Raw genomic sequence first — 16,522 nt, forward strand, 5'->3', positions numbered from 1 at the left:
ATTTATTTCAGAAATGTACTGTGATAATATATTCATTCAGATTCTGCATGATAAGCTTTTGTTGCGTACAATGAAATCACCCCACATCAAAACTTAAAATAAAACCTAAAAGGAAAAAGTAGATGACAGTTTCTTCTCTTTTTGAACTGTGGTAACTAGCAACACATCACCGAGTCTTCACTATAGCGTTGTAAGTTCGCCTCACAGGTGGCCAGACGTGACCCACCCTTCTGCGGCAAAGCTCCAGGCAGGTTTAAAGCTGCAGGACGATCCGTTTATACACAGACTTACAGTGAATGATCTGTAAAGCTTGACGTACACATAGTGTAATCTTTCGCACACACGCCCATGCACGCACGCACACGCACACACACTTTAGAGCAAAGTCACACCTGGATAGTACAGAATGGCTGATTACACAAAAGGGAGAGAAGTGAGGCAATTCAATGACATCATCTGTTGAACAGGCTCAGTGCTGCCCAGCGATAGTGATCAGTGGCAGGAACAAAACAGTTTTAGCAACAAGGTGAGGAGATAAAAAATATTTCTCCCCACTTCTTTTTTTTTTTCTTAACAAAATCACACCTAAGCACTTCCAGCAGATGTGTCCACACAGTTTCAAAACTTCAACTCGGAGGCTGAATATCAAAGTGTTTCAGTAGATTGAGACTGATGTGTTTATACGAGAGCCAGCCAAGGGGCCAAACGTGAAAAATGGATTGTGTATGCAGAGAAGATTCGAAGCCCCCGCCTTGCCCATCTGTTGGGAGTAAAAGGAGGCTCTCGTAGCCCACGGAGGAGGGCGCCGCGAGTGGTGTGGTCACAACTGGTGCCAGATGTCATAAATAAGCCATCAAGACAGTTTTGTTCCATTGGAACACTCTCACAAAGAGACATGAACCTTTTCAGTTAAACAGACATACACTCATTTCATAGATCTGGAGGGTCTCTCAGGCACAGCAGAACCACCTTTGGCCCAATGTAACAAAATGCTGTTTGACTTTTCTGTGTGTGTGTGTGTGTGTGTGCTCTCAGACTGAAGAGTTGGTTCCACAGTAATGCAGATTTGTGTCCTGAATGTCCATTGAAAATTTTCCAGGACAACACGTGAAACTTTGTGTCAGTTTGGTGTTTAGTTCCATTTTTTTATCTTTCATATTTTGTTTTCACATGGAGACAAATTGAGTTTTTTCTCTTCATCACGAGTTTCCATCAATGTAGCTGATTTTGTCCACCGACTCAATTTTGTCTTCTCGGTGTCTCCACTATATATATGCAGTATATATATTAATATATATATATATATATATAATTGATATATATATAGTAAATGTTTTTTGTGTTTTCAAAGACTGGTGACTTTGTACAGAGGTTACTGATGAATGTGTTTCAAAAGAGCAAAAAAAAAAAAGAAGTCATGCAAATTGTTCAGTGATTAAAATAACTGTGGACATGTCTTATGAATTGGTGAAAGCAAAAACTGAGTCTACAATGGCACACTTCCACACGCCAAACAAGAACAAGTGCTTCGAAAAGTCTGTTTTTCCAAAAACAAAAGAAGTAACATGAGAGCAAATGAAAACACCATAAGAGGCGAGAGACGGCTGAGATCGATTTATCAGGCTGATTTTGCATTTTCCAATGCTGTGTTGTTCAACACGTATTGATGCTTCCAGAAAGTTTGGTCCTTTTCAAGATTTTTCACACAAAGGAGGAGAAGCCAGCAATAGGAGCCCGTGACCCAGGGGCCAGGCTGCTAGGGGGCCTGTAGAGGGTGTTGTGCTGGCTAGAGGTGTTAGAGCTCTGCTGGGAGGGGGTGGGAGTCCGACTTCCTTTGGGCCTAAACAGGTTGCCTTGACCCTGAGGTTGACCCTGGGCCTGTTGAGGCTGAGGGCTGGGTGAACTGAGCTGCGGTGGCAGTGGGGGTAGCGGGGGCAGTGGTGGCGGTGCGTGGTGCTCCGGATCTCCCGACTCAGACTCAGTGAAGCTATAGGCCTGCGCTCGGGATATTCCCTTCTGCTGGCGGCGCCAGGAGTTGTAGTAGGTTGGGTCGCTTATATAGTGGTTGACAAAAGAGTGGGTTTTCTGTCGGTTTGGGTCGACTTCGTACTCACTGTCGCTGCCCTGAAAGACAAAACAGAGACGGTGTCCTGAGTTAACATAATGTTATTCTTCATTGTGGACAATTATTAGGTTGATGCTGTATAAGTAGCTTTCAATAAATCAGAATATCGTCAAAATGATTTTTTCCATTTAGTTCAAATAGTAAAACTTGTATTATATGCAAATTCTTCACACATAGAGTGATATATTTTAAGAGTTTCTTTCTGGCAACTTTGATCATTATGGCTTAAAGTTAGGACAAATTCAATTTCTGTTTCATTGAAAACTATATTTTAGACAGAGTTGTCATCATACTGTAAAGAATGACCAATTGACCATACAGTGCATGCACCGCACGGTCAACAACGGTGGCAGATGACATTTCTCCCCAAATCATTAGCGACTGGAAAATTCACACTGAACCTCAAGGATTTGCATGTGTGTGGTGGCTCTTGAAGAACTGGCTATGGTTACAATCAACAACTCAGGAACATCCTCAACTTCCTGAAAGGGCTTTGCTTTACAATCCTCTGTCGGTCGTTCCTGTTGCACCTTTCCCGACCACGTCATTTTCTTAATTTAAACTTCACATTAATTTCTTTGGCAATTTTTGTGACTCATGTTCCTTGTGGAATAACTTCCAGTTGGAAAACTGTTATGTAATCAGTTCTCCCTGTGATTATATAGAACATGACATACAACATTGGTCTGATGCGATGTTATCAGTGTATAAAAAAAATGTTTTGTTCAATAACTTTAGGCCATAATCATCAACCTAACAGAAATATACTCTGTTTAAAATAAAACTGAAAAATATGACTCTCTCTCTTTGATCTGAGTAACTAATAATAATAAAAACGAGTCTCCTAATTTATTGGGATGTAATTGCACATTACAACAATTTCCCTGTATGATTCCAAGTCATCTCTTTCTAAACATCAAACACACATGCAAATGTGCCTGGGGAACAACACGACACAAGTACACATGGACAAAATGGTCAACGATAACCAAAAGCATGACTGCAAAAAACAGAAGCGTGCACAGTTGATAGACCATCAATACAAAATGGAGAAGGTCAGTTTGTCTAAGGGAGTACCCAATCAGTTGAGCTTTTAGGACAGAAGCTCTGTGTAGCCACACCTCACCAGAAAGAAACATGTTTTGCTGTTAAATGATGTACAGTGCCACATTAAACCCACAATAAAAATGGTAGACTGGGGTTAAGGAGTGGATGGAGACCACTTTGGTTCCATTCACCTACACGGCTACAAACATTAAAAGCAGGTAGGTATGGGAACCTCACCAAATGCAGTGGAAGTGTATGTAGGCCACCTGTCCCATATGAAAACACCAGCGCCTCCTATGGGTGAACAAAACAATGGGTTTTACAGTACATCACCGTAACAGAATGGTTAAAATGGCCAAGTCATGATGATGATGACATCAAAGCAGAATACAGTACTGTACAAAAGTTATTTTCGTATCAACATGTCGTATTCATCAAAATGGTTCTAGTGCTAAACTGTGGGTAAAACTTTGGTGGGTAAACGATTGGTGCATCCACCAATTTTAGCACCAAAACCTGATGCAATCTTGAATTGCCAGAAGCTGTGAAATTAGAAAGAGACTGACAACAAATATTCTGAGTCACATGTTTAAATCATTTTAACTATTGGTTCAAATATTTTAAGATAATATCAGTTTGAGATATTCTAATAGTGCCAACTATTGTTTGTAAATCTAGTTAGAAGTGATTTGCATGATTCCTGTTTAGGACTATATTTTTTAAATGCAATGTCATAGAGTTATTTAGTTACTAATGCTTTGTTTTTGCTAAGTTTGTGAATGGCTTTTGGAACTGAGTTTATAATATCACAAACTTGTATTTATATCGTACTTAAAGTGGTTTACGTGACTCCAGTTGTGGCAAACAACCACATCCATGCTACATTCATAAAATGTTTTCAGCTGAATTTATAAATACCATTTGCTTTTATGTTCATTCTAACTAACCACTCTCCACTAGCCATTCTCACCACTTTGTGTCTATAAATCCTAATTAAAATGGTTTACACAAGAGATTTATGGATCTATGTTATTTATTTAGAGTGATGGGCAAAATACAGATAACTTTACAGTAGCATTTTCAGTTTTATTCATAAATACAATTCAAAGTGAACTCTATAGATACTGGTTTGCATAACTCCAGCCTATTTAAGCATTTGCATATCATATATTATAAATATTGAACACTGATTGGTTTTTAAAATATTTTTATAAATTAAACTGGTAACTGGGACATCTGTTTGCCCAAGTCTAAATCTGTAAAATCAGACTTAGATTACATAAAAATACCTCCAGCAGTTTAACCATCTGAAAAAAACAATATACATCAGAAATGGAGAATTAGAGATCCGTTGGATGTATTGTTTTAAATCACTTAACACAATGGCTCCAAGGTGGTAAAACGGGCTCTTAACCAGCTCCAACACTTACTCTGATTTAGCTGTCAACCTGCTTTTAGTGGAAAAAATACTCTAGGAAATTACTAAAAAAACCTATTGGCACTAAAGTCCTTTGTTAGGGTATAGTAGACAGGCTGATAAAGGATATGTATCACATTTTTGTGTGATTTTTTTTTTTTTTCTGATTCCAGAGTACATATTGCTGTAGAACTTATTTTCAGTCTTTGCATTTCTTTGCTTCAATACTCATAATTCTTCCAGTATTCTAATGACAACCATATATAAAATGGTGGGACGTGCCAAAATAATGCCAAATACCTATTAGGAAATCATTTTCAAAATGTTAACTAACAAGCAAAGAATTTGTGCTTTTTACAATAAGTCCCATTAAAATAAAGAAAAACTATTTGCAATGTTTGTCTGTTTTTGTTTTTTTGTCAGTTTGTGTGTTTTGTTAAGACACTGTCCTGTATCCTTCAGTGAAATATACTAAGAATGTGAAGGACTGAAATAAAAATGAGAAAAAAATAAACATATTTCTAATTTAATTTCTAGCTAACTATTTCTCAAGACCAATTTAATCAACTATTTGGAAATGTGGCTTCCTTGGAAGCAAAACCTACGGAAATGAGGGGTGGAACAAGGTCTTTTCACAACAACATGCACACCCTCACCCTCACGCACAGGCACACACACACCAACCACTGGAGCTATTTAGTGTGAATTCTGTGAAAAGCAAAGAAAAGGTGAAGACAGATTATGCATTCAAAAGCACTGCCTGATTTTAGGTGTATTTGTGAGGCTATAAAGTAATTTTGTTATTTTTCAGCTGTCATCTGGCTTCGTTTCACATAGCTAACACTCCAACGTGCTCAAGGTTGGGCTGGGAAAATTATTGAATTCATGTCAAAAACCATTTATTTTCAACAAAAAGTGACATGACCGCCAAATACTCACAGAGGGTTGCTTGTGGTCATCTAAGTACCACAAACATACTCCACCAATCGTGCCAGGCGGCATGTATTTGGCCATAAGGAATGCATGGAAAAGCTGACTATGCCAAAATCCTGAACAATTTCCCCAGAGAAGCAGCTTCAGGCATGCAGGAGATATATTTCAAAAGCAAAACAAAAAAGGGTTGTTCTGCTAAGGATGATGCCCTGCAGGGATAACATTGATAGTTGTAACCACTTCTGGGGTTGCTCTCTCAGACTTGCCTTTATGATCTTGTTCCATTCTGTCATACAGACACAACATGTCTGGCATGCACTTGAAGCTCCGTACCTCTTCCTGAATATTGCAGAACACATATGTGATGCATATGGCCTTGGTCTCAGATAACCCTCAGCATGCTTTGCTCCTCACAGTATGACAGTTGATTGTTTTTATCCAAGATGTGGGAAAAGGTTTAAAGCCTTTCAACCAAAATTTTGAATGGTTACTTAAAACCAAATGAGCCTGCTTTAGATTTTGTGTCTCCAAACAAAGGAAACCATTCATGTTTATAGTTATTCAAAAGCAGACACTGTGCCACTTTGCTCTGACCAACTTCGACTTAACTTACTTTTTAAGTGATTTTCATCACAACAACAAAAAAAATTTATTTGATATAACATAATGGTTTTTGTTTGGCTGTCTTTTGATAATATCATTAAAGCTCAAAGGACACCAGATTTGAAAAGTGTTTCAGCTGAGATAGTATAACAAAGTAATAAAGTTCTAAAAGTGGACGTGGCGGACCTGCAGTTGTGAATGGTGTTACTATTAAAATATCCTACATAAAACATAATTGTTGGTTTATTGCTTTTATTAATAACTCACTTATCAACTGAGGAACTTAAAGAAATGATACTAACGATTTGCCTCTGGAGCATTGCGGCTGGAGACAAGGCTCTTTATCCCAGCTCATTACAAGCCAATTACTGCGGCTGAATGCTGTGGAAGAAGTAGACTATAGGCATGAAATGCAGCATTGCACCTCAGCCTCAGGGGGCCAACCATCATACTTAAGCAATGAAATGCCTCAAATAGACACATAGCAGGCCGCCGAAGTTAATTATTTAAGTTTTTTTTTTTTTTTCATCATTTTGATGATAAATTAGGCAGGGAAAGAGATTAAGAAATCTACACAATTAACTTGTGAAACCACTTGACAGCAGTTTATTTATGATCAGCATGATAAAGATGCTGCACGTCCTTGTTTATCAAGGCTAAAATTAGGAAGCTGGAAAAAAAAACGTCAGTGAAAAAAAGAGAACAGTAGACAAGCATTTTATTGTTATTTTTAATGTGTTTTTTTTTTGATGGAGAATATGTGTGTCATCAGTTTCTGAGTATTAAAAAAAAAAAATCCTATCTCAAAGCCCTCCGATCATTGACCTCAGCTTGCAGGGGAATTACAACACCTCATGTCAGTGTTTAAACTCCTTGTCACATAGCAAATGCAAACTTAGTCTTACTTTAATGGCATTTAAGTGACTCGCATGTCGCATGTTGCAATCCTGTCTGTACTGGATTGCAAGTACAGACAGGTAGAGATGGTGCCATTTGTGTCTGTCTGGAAGAGCTCACATGATTATAAAATGTTATTGAAATTCAAAATGGTCATGATGCAATGCTGAAACATGAGTCTCAAAACCACAGCATCACAGATTCTCCAGTGTATTAGAAGCAGTTATGAGAAGTTTTTTTTTTTTTTTTTTCACATTTTTATCTTTTGATTACCACCAGAATTACCTGGAGAAATTATTGCTTAAAAGCACAATCTTATTTTCATCTGGGTAGGCTCCCAGCAGAAGTTAGCAAATGTAATACATTTATGCTTGTGACAGTACAGGATTGTCATTTTCCTGGCATCATTCCTCAACAACTGGCTGGCGTATAGATAATGTCTAATGGCTGAAGCCGTCGTCCAAGCTCATTCATCACACTTTTAGTTGTTAAAAATTAGTTATTACTCTCTTCATGTTTATTTATTATCTGGAAGCCAGTTCCTAACTTAGAGAGATCAACTCTCACCCACCTTACTTAATGTTCTCCTTATATCATATTTTTAGCACAGGGAAAAGGTATACTGTGGACTGTATATGACATGTTTCTAGACTTTCTGACATAAAAAATATCTGCATCAATAAAATATACTTCATTTATCAGTGATTTTTCTCATGATACCAACGTGGCATTTTTTCACCACAGGAACAGAAAAAATGCCACGTAAGTGAAAAACTGCTACAGTACTGAAAGATAATTTTATATCAAGACTTGGTTTCAACCAACCTTGAGAACATATTTATTTGCTTGTTTAATTAAATTCCCATGCTCATTTCTAATGAATGAATTCATTAATTTGGTTTATTTGTAGTTTACTTCATTTTGTAAGATACAAATCCCACTACAAGTTGTCTCACTTGGCAACAAGGACAACCTAAAAAATGATTTTAAAATAATTTAATTTACTCTATGAAATTATTGTTGTTGCTTATGTTTCAATCAAATATGTTTATAAATTTTCCAGATTCTTTAATCAATTATTCATTTGTTTGCTTGTTTGTATCTTATCACGTCAATTTTGTGTGTTTTTGCATCTTTATGCATAATTAATTGTGTTTTTAAATCAGACATGTTCAACATGTTTGTTTTTACATCTCCCAGACCTATTTTTTAATTCTTGTTTACTTTATTTTTTGTACTTAACTATATCCTCCCGGCTTTCCTTATTTGCATAAGCCATAATACCTTGAACTACATTTGGTTGCACATTCCTCAACAAAACAATGACAAACGTGCCGTCATAATGGATCTAGTCCAAACTATTCATCAGAACAATTAATATCACTGGGATTTGAGACTTTGTAGAGCATTAGTGGTGCCCCAGACAGTCTGACTTGCTTTATTAAGTGTAATAGAAGCATGCGGGTTCATTCAGGCTTCTCCATTAAAATTTGATTCATCTTTAATTAAAGCAATGATGGGCAAATACGTCATCCACAAACCCTCTCTAAAAACCAGCTGTTTCAAATCCCCTAAAAAACACGTGTAATGGTTACCTCCTATGGCACAAAACTATTAATAAGACAAAGCCTAATTTAGGAGGAGTCATACTTTTGGTTCAGTTTGGGCCGGAACATTATCCAGGAAACTGTCAAAGCCAAATGGCTGCAAGGATTATTCCCTGCTGAGTCGCAACCAATAAAGCTTCAGTGTCCAGTGAGACAGAGAGTCATGGTTTGGAGGCAGAGGAGGACAGATGGAGGCAGAAAGGGAACAAGAGGGTATGAGAGAAAGCAGACACTTCCATTTCTCTCCTGAGGAATGCTGCTCAGCAGAGAGCCTAATCTACACTCCATCTCTGACTCACAGATGAGATCATCTGTCTTCGACTGGTTTCAGTTTTAAATGACACACAAAAAAACACTTCGCCACAGGGACAACCTTGGAAAATGAGAAAGGCTGTACTATAAAAAAAAAGAAAAAAAAAGTCAATAGGCCTGTACCTGCAGGCTGGCAGAACAGTAATGGTAGCATTGTTGCCCTGCCAAGTAAGTGTTGGCTTCCTCCAAATCTCCTTGTGACGAGGAGTACAATAGTCAACTTATGCCTGTTAAGGAAGGCCCTGGGGATTAAGGAGCAGACGCAGCACGGTGTCTCACAGATAGCTTAGAGTTATCAATATAACTTCAAAGAGCATTCCTAGACGTCCAAAGCTCTAGCGGGTGCTGATATAGACCCTGTGAGGGGTACAGCAGCGGAGCCCCCGGGGTGACAGGAAGGCCTCTGGATGTTTCAGTCTGTCAAAAACAAACACCAGCTTATTCAGCATGGAGCAAGCCACCCTATGGGTCTTGTCATCTTGGGCTGAAGGGAATGCATTTAACAAAAATCAAGTGCAAATTCTGGGTATGTCAGGTGGGTGATGAAATATCCGAAAGACCCATTTGAGGGAATGTCACAGTACTATGAAAGGTCCTGTCTGTAGCAATTCATTGCAAAGAGATTTTCATTTGATCTGGAAATAGGACTTGGGTCCAGATAAGGCCGAGTGAGGAGAGACGTCTGGCTGCAAGATTCACATCAGAGACGTTTCAGAGGTGTTCAAGGATAATTCGAGTCAAGAATTCTCTCAAAGAAGGTGAAAATGATTCAGGCTGTTTGTGTTCCTTACTAAGACTTGTCCCACGTTTCCAATTTCATGTTATTTTACGTTTATTTGTCAAGTTAAAAGCTCAAACCTTAATATATTTCACTTAGAATTTATGTGATGAAAGAATACAATGCAATATATAATTGCGAGAGCACATTAATGCACTGCTTAAGCATTTTTTGCAAATTAAAAATCTGAAATAAAGTGATGTGTCTTTGTATTCTTGCCCCTTTACTTTTGATACACGTGAATAAAATTCTGTTCAACAAAACGCCTACAGCAGTCATCTAATTACCCCCTGAGGGACAAGACAGGTCTTACGGGTTTGCTAGAGAACATTAGAGAACAGGCTGCTTCATTAGGATTAAAAGACACAACCAGCAAAGACACCAAGATACGGCAGTCCACCTAAACTGACTGGCTGGGTAAGGAGGGCAATAATGAGAAAAGCCACCTTGAGGACAGTGGTCCTACTGTAAGAGCTGCAAAAATCCTTAGCTCAGGTAGAAAAAAATGACAGCTACATGACAGCTTATTCATGCAGCTCATAAATCTGACCTTGATAGCAAAAAATAAAGCGATTGTTGAGGGAAAAAATAAAAAAATCTTTGTGTGTTTTTCTTGAGTCATATAGAAGAAAAAAGAAGTTCTGGTCAATTTAGATAAAAACAGAGGGCTTTGGTCAATGCTATATACGAAAACCAAACATAACACATCATCCTGAATAAAAACCTGCACAGTGACGCTAGAAAGTGGCAGTATTATGCTGATGGGGGATTGTCTTGAGCAGGACGAGGAAGCTGGTCATAGCCTCTCACAGTGATACATTCTCAGAGGCTGCAAAAGACTTGACGCTAAGAAGAAGAGTTCACCCACCAGCAGCAGATAATGTTTAGTCAGAGCAACAAATTAATAGTTTAGATCAAATCAAATTTATACTATAAAGTGGCCCAGTCAAAGTCTACAATTAAATCAAAATGAGAGACAGCTGAAACCCTTGAAAATGAAAGTTGACAGGCGCTCCCCGCCCAGTGCGACAGATTTTGAGTGGTTTTGTAAAGAGAAATTAGCAAACAATTTAGTTGCTGGTAGAGCCATACCCATAAAGATTCTTCAGTTGTAATTGCACCAAACAGTGTTTTCATAAATATTCAAGGGAGTTAGTTACAAAATTAATACCGTAATCAATCCAAATGCCATAAACTACAATCAAGGTTATGGATGTAATCTGACAAAAAAAGGTATGGGTTATGAATGTTTTTTTTCCAGATGCTGTAAATATACAGAAAAGCAAAGATGCATAAAAATTTCAGGGGGGAAAATTGTCTTGGTTTAATGAAGGTACAAAGTAGAAAGTAGGTTGACTGACATTCTGATCAATAGAGAAACAGCGAGAAAAGCAGAGCTTATTGATTTTAATCTCTTACTGGGAAAAAGGCACTTTGGGTCATGATGAAGCAGAGGCTACAATTCAGACAATCCACCATTAATTGGTAGTGATGCTTCTACCTTCTGGACTTTAAGTAAATCGAAAACGGTGGGTGTTTTCCAGTGAGATCACATTGAGCTGACAAAGTAAAAAGGAAAGTTGGACAGTTCGTGTGGCTGGAGCTGAAACCTTAAGCACAACAGGAGCACTTTTTTAGTTTGTTACCCCAGTGGCTTATGTAACAGGAGCGGTGCTTCAATACAGCCCGAATCACAGGTGGACATTTAATGAGTGACATTGTCCACAAAACTAAAAACTGCTGAGCAGCCAGTGAGCAAAGTCATTCATCTCACATCTCTGTCTGCATTTGCCATAGCTGTGACTTATAACTTAGATGAGTGACACAAACACAATAGGGACAGACAGAATATACAGCACTGCCGAGAATGTGAGGCTGAATTCAGGAGGAATTCAGAGAGATGGCAGTGTGCACACACACGCCATACATACTCACACACACACACACACACACCTACAGCCACACAAGTGAGACAAATGCTGCTTTAATGTAGACAGGATAGAGATTAGAGAAGATGTGGGATAAAGAAAGCAGTGACACCGCACCTGTGAGTCAGAGATTTCAGAAGGTTTTTCAGTCAGGCTGGTGCTCTCTGCAGGGATCAGGTCATTGTATTTGGTGCTCACATCCTCGTCCGAATAGTGGAGACTGCCTGGACTGGGCCTGGGTGGAGACCTGAGCAAGAGACAAAGAAAATGATTGGGTCAAAGTCTAATGTGGGCTCTACTGAACATCAAAATCTGAAGAATTATGAATGATTGCTTACGTTTGGCCACATTTTCCTACTCTTTTGTGTGTCTCAAGCAAGATAAGTTGAATGTTTCTTAATTTACTTTCTTTAGTACATTGATCGTTTCTTGGGTATGCAAGAAGCTGTGTGTGGTATTTCAAACTGTAACTTTTGTTCTGTTAGTGAATCCTTTACTTGCCCTCTATAGTGCTTGTTTCCACTTTCTTGTAAATTGAATCATTTACAGACCCATTGCCCAAGACACTCTTGAAAATGAGTTTTAATCTCAATGAATATTTCTCTTCCAAGTTAAAAAAAGGTTACAAAACAAACTAACAGACAGACATATGGGAACAACAGGATGAGAATACATTCTGATTGCTGTTGATATCTTAGATCAATGGCTGAACCCAAAAAGTTAAGGAGCCATGTAAATCAGGGTGAGTGAACTCTGTAGTTATGGTTTTATGAAAGAGTCAACATTGGTCAATAATTAAACAAAATTCCTGCTTCAGTTTGACGAAAGTGATTTAGGGGAAACAGCAAACATGTGAAATAAGGTGGCCTGATAAGACCAGACAAAAACTGAACTTCCTGACTTACATGTAAAACGCTACGTATGGTGAAAAACTGACACCCTTAACCTTGAAACCTGGTGCTGGCAGCATTAGGATGCTCTGACTGATTAAATTACATCCAAATATGGCTGTCTTACTTTTACTTTCATTTTAAATTCATGTAAATTCTTTAAAAAAAACAACAAACTCTAGATTACAAGCAAGATCAGATGCCTTAAGGTCGCCCCCCCATTCTCGTTACTTTGCAGCAGTATCGCTCCCCTCTTTTCTGTTTCCAAGTGTGTCCATCTGTGTGTAAATGTGCGTGTGCGATAATGCGTGTACGCATGCGTATGAGTTGTGCTTGATGAGCATCATGAGACGGTCATGAGATTCCTGCTTCCAGCTGGAGTCTTCTGGAATGAATAAATCCCTGATTCAGCCCCCTCTCTGTGGGCTGCGGAATGTCAAACCACTCGGCTCTTGTGACTAAATTATAAACAGATCTCTTGCTGGGGTCATCGAATGAAGAGCAGTCATAGGCTCTCCTCCAGCAAATGCTATCACAGCCGACAAGAATGACGCCTCGGATTAAAGTGTTAGTGGCACGCTGTGCTGATCAAATGTGCCGCTCGGATCTGAGCTTCATGTGATTGAGCAAAGAGGAGACGTTGAACTAGGAGTGAGGAAAAAAAAACAAAAAGATCTGTAGAGAAATATTTAGAGAAATTGCAAAGTCTTGTCAGGGTTTTCTCTTTTCTAAGTGAACTGAAAAGGAAATCTTTTGGTATCAAATCTTCTCCCTACTTTCCCCTGTCACTGCTGCTGCTAAACAAACAGCCATCTGTTTCTGCTGATTGGTGCTGGTTTGGCTGAGACCGCTGGGACATTCTGACTGCTGTTGACTTTCCAGGCCACAGGGTAGACCGCCAGTTGCTGCCCCTGGAGCCACAGCAGCGCACACATCCATTTGATGCATCCAGGATGAATTTGCATAAGCGTTTTCTGAATTAATGCATGTGGAAAGTATTTAGAAAATGTGCTGTGGGTAAAACTCCAGCAGTCTTTTTATGGTGGTGGCACAGAAACCAGAAAACCATGACACATACATACATCTGCACACATACAAACATCTGCACATCCATCCTTCTATCCATCCATACTTTCATTACTTTGAATACCATTCATTTAACGCCCTCTGTGGTGGCTGGCTGTCATGGCACCTCAAACTTCAAAAAGATCTGAACATAATCCTGAGAAAATGCTCTTATATAGACGAGCAAAGACATAGCAGTGCAGGTTTTATAAACAAATAACATAGCTGCAGACTTTATAAAAAATATCAAATACTGCAGAAGTCTACCAAAACACTAGAAAACCAGATAAAGAAAGCATTGTTGTTGGGGCCTGACAGCTGGTTTATAAACAACCAAAAACCACTTATTTATTAGTGAAATTTTTAAAATATGTCAATTAGCATTACTTATGATAGAGTGGGCACAGCAGCTAAAATGCAATAAGACTGTGAGGTACAGAAATTTTACAATTGAATTTGAATGTGTTCTATCTGAATGGGATAGAATGAATTCTGTCCTATTTAGATTGAACATGCATTGAATGCACAACAATGAATGTACAAAACTGCTTTAAATACACTGGATTCAGCTAATCTCCAAAGCACATCAAGAAAAAACAATTAAGAAGTATTCTTAGTATGCAAACCTTAAGCAACTTCCTCTTCCTAGTAAGACTTTAGAGAGCCAAACAAAAAATGGAGCCAGAGTGAAGAAATGCAATTGTGAGCCTCCTGGGACTTTATGATAAACTACCTGTACAAAAGCACAGAGAGATCGCAGCACCCTTTCACCTATTCCCATCAAGACTTATACATTGTCGAGTCAAGTGTAAATTATTTATCATGCCTCTTACTCTGATAGAAAAGAGGTCGGCTTAATCCTCTGGCTGCAAACTTCACTTAGCATTATGTCAGGTAACGATTGGAAACTCTCAGTATCTGCGTCTCCTCAAGGTAAAAGAACTCATTAACATCTAAAATGTTCATCAGCTTTGTCAGTCAAGAGTGTTTAATGCCATATTAATTTACACAGAATTACTTCACTAAGAGATTCTTATACCTCAACCCAGACCGCCGTCAGGGTTGGCTTCAAACCACTCAATGTAAAATGAAAATAAGTTTTTAATCCATCTATTTTTTCAATAAAAACTTTAAACTCTGAAACATATTAATGGTTTAAAAAAAAAGATACAAAAGTGAATTTCGCTTTGAGCTTGAAGCACAGTTTTGATTAATTATCTCATTTACGTCAGCTAGACTTCACTTTCATGTGTGTAACAATGTTTCACTTTTTATTTGAAAGGCTTCTTTGGTTCTAACTGAGCAACTGAGAGGATCATCTGAAGGTGCAATGACAATTAATTATGGAGAGGAATCGTTTGATTTTGCTGCTCCACCACTAGGTATCAGTGATTGGCCAGGCGGAAGTTAAGTGTGAGAGTTGACATTATTTTTGAGATTGTTTTTTATATAAGAAAAGTGATGAATACTGACCTCTCCAGACAAGGAACACCCCACATACGGTGCAGTTTTGATGATGCTCTGACCTGGTTGTTATTGGGTCATTTTGACTGATTCGAACATATCGCCATTGTTGGTAAAATGTTCTGTTGCTGACAGTTACTACAGTCAATTTATTTTGCTATAAACCTTAGCAGAGAGCTCCAGGATTCATAGTAACAAAAGCTTTACACGGACCGGACAGAAAGTTCTGCATCAAATCTATAACCATAGAGTTCCTATGCTTACCTCTGATTTCCACGAGGGCATAGAAATAAATCAACATTAGAGCCAGCTGCAAGTGCTGTTTGCTGTCTGACACGGCTCTTGAATTAGACTGGGTACAGTGAGATTAAGAATGTGTGATTTTCTATCTGAGTCTGAGTCTGTTGGTTTCATCCTGTCTTTGGTACGCTGAGACCAGAGATCTCGATGCGGTATTAATCTGTAAGCGGAGGCTCAGGTGTGGGGATTTGGGTTTCTCCGCTATGGGCTGAGTTCAAAGAGAGCCGATTCTCTGAGTACATCTGTGCATTCTTCTACTGCCAGCCTCCATCCCCCCTCTCTGCTCCCTCTCTTCATGTCAGAGAAGCAGTAGTAAAAAGCTGTCTGGAAGCTTCTCAAAGAACCTGTCTGCTTTGATCCATCCTTAAGGTCACAAATACAAAGCCACAGACCTAAATATGTTTCTCATATTCATCTACACACACACACACAAAAAAAACTTTGACTTTATGGATTGAACCTGAATCCTTTAACTCTTCCTCTAAATTATTTCCACATGAAATAACTTTTACTGTTTGCAGCCTTTGCAAGCCTTTCAACAGTTTCAACAATATTAAAGCAGTGGTTTCTGAACTCACACCTTGTGTGAAATGTAAACATGTTTTGATAATTAAATAGTGAGAAAGTAGTCAGGTTTAACACCTCGGGTGTCAGTAAACACATGTTAAAAGGAACAAAGAGACACAGTACGACAAGCAAGAATATATATATATATATTTTTTATGTTCGAGGTCTAAAAAGCATATTTCATAATATTTCAGATTGAATCCTGAACTTTCAAACTCTTTCTATTTTAGCCATTCGATTATAGATTTATGGCTGTATTTTGGATTATTCTTCTGAGGCATGACTGAATTTTGGGCAAGGATTAGCCGAAACACAAATGGTCTGATATTTGATCCGGGATGCTATGTTATATAAAGACATTATAATCGACCCAATGACAGCAAAATACCCAGATCCCATAGCTTCAAATCAAGCTTAAATCACCATTCCTTCACCAACATAGTTGACTGTTTACATGTGAAGTTTGTGTTTATTTTCTCTATAATAGTGCTGTCCATTATTTACATGAATCTCATCTGCCCTACAAAAATTGCTCCAGAAGTCTCTTAGTGTACTGAGATACAACTTTGCAAACCAAAGCAACACTTTC

General features: G+C 38.4%; 1 protein-coding gene across 7 annotated transcripts in view; it reads right to left on the bottom strand.

Moving 5' to 3' along the window:
• Positions 1-16,522, bottom strand: part of sdk2b (sidekick cell adhesion molecule 2b) — a 315,370-nt gene continuing 298,848 nt past the window's right edge. For 4 of the 7 annotated variants that reach the window (XM_044102411.1, XM_044102409.1, XM_044102408.1 and 1 more), the window contains exons 44-46: positions 11,765-11,894; positions 3,410-3,466; positions 1-2,124 (exon numbers count right to left, since the gene is read on the bottom strand). In XM_044102411.1, the coding sequence (XP_043958346.1) occupies positions 1,702-2,124; positions 3,410-3,466; positions 11,765-11,894 (610 nt within the window). In that variant the 3' untranslated portion in view covers positions 1-1,701. The remainder of the gene's footprint in view (positions 2,125-3,409; positions 3,467-11,764; positions 11,895-16,522) is intronic. The other 3 variants (XM_044102414.1, XM_044102413.1, XM_044102410.1) reach the window with 1 other exon arrangement.

Source organism: Gambusia affinis, linkage group LG20 (genome assembly GCF_019740435.1).
Source record: "Gambusia affinis linkage group LG20, SWU_Gaff_1.0, whole genome shotgun sequence".
NCBI lineage: Eukaryota > Metazoa > Chordata > Actinopteri > Cyprinodontiformes > Poeciliidae > Gambusia > Gambusia affinis.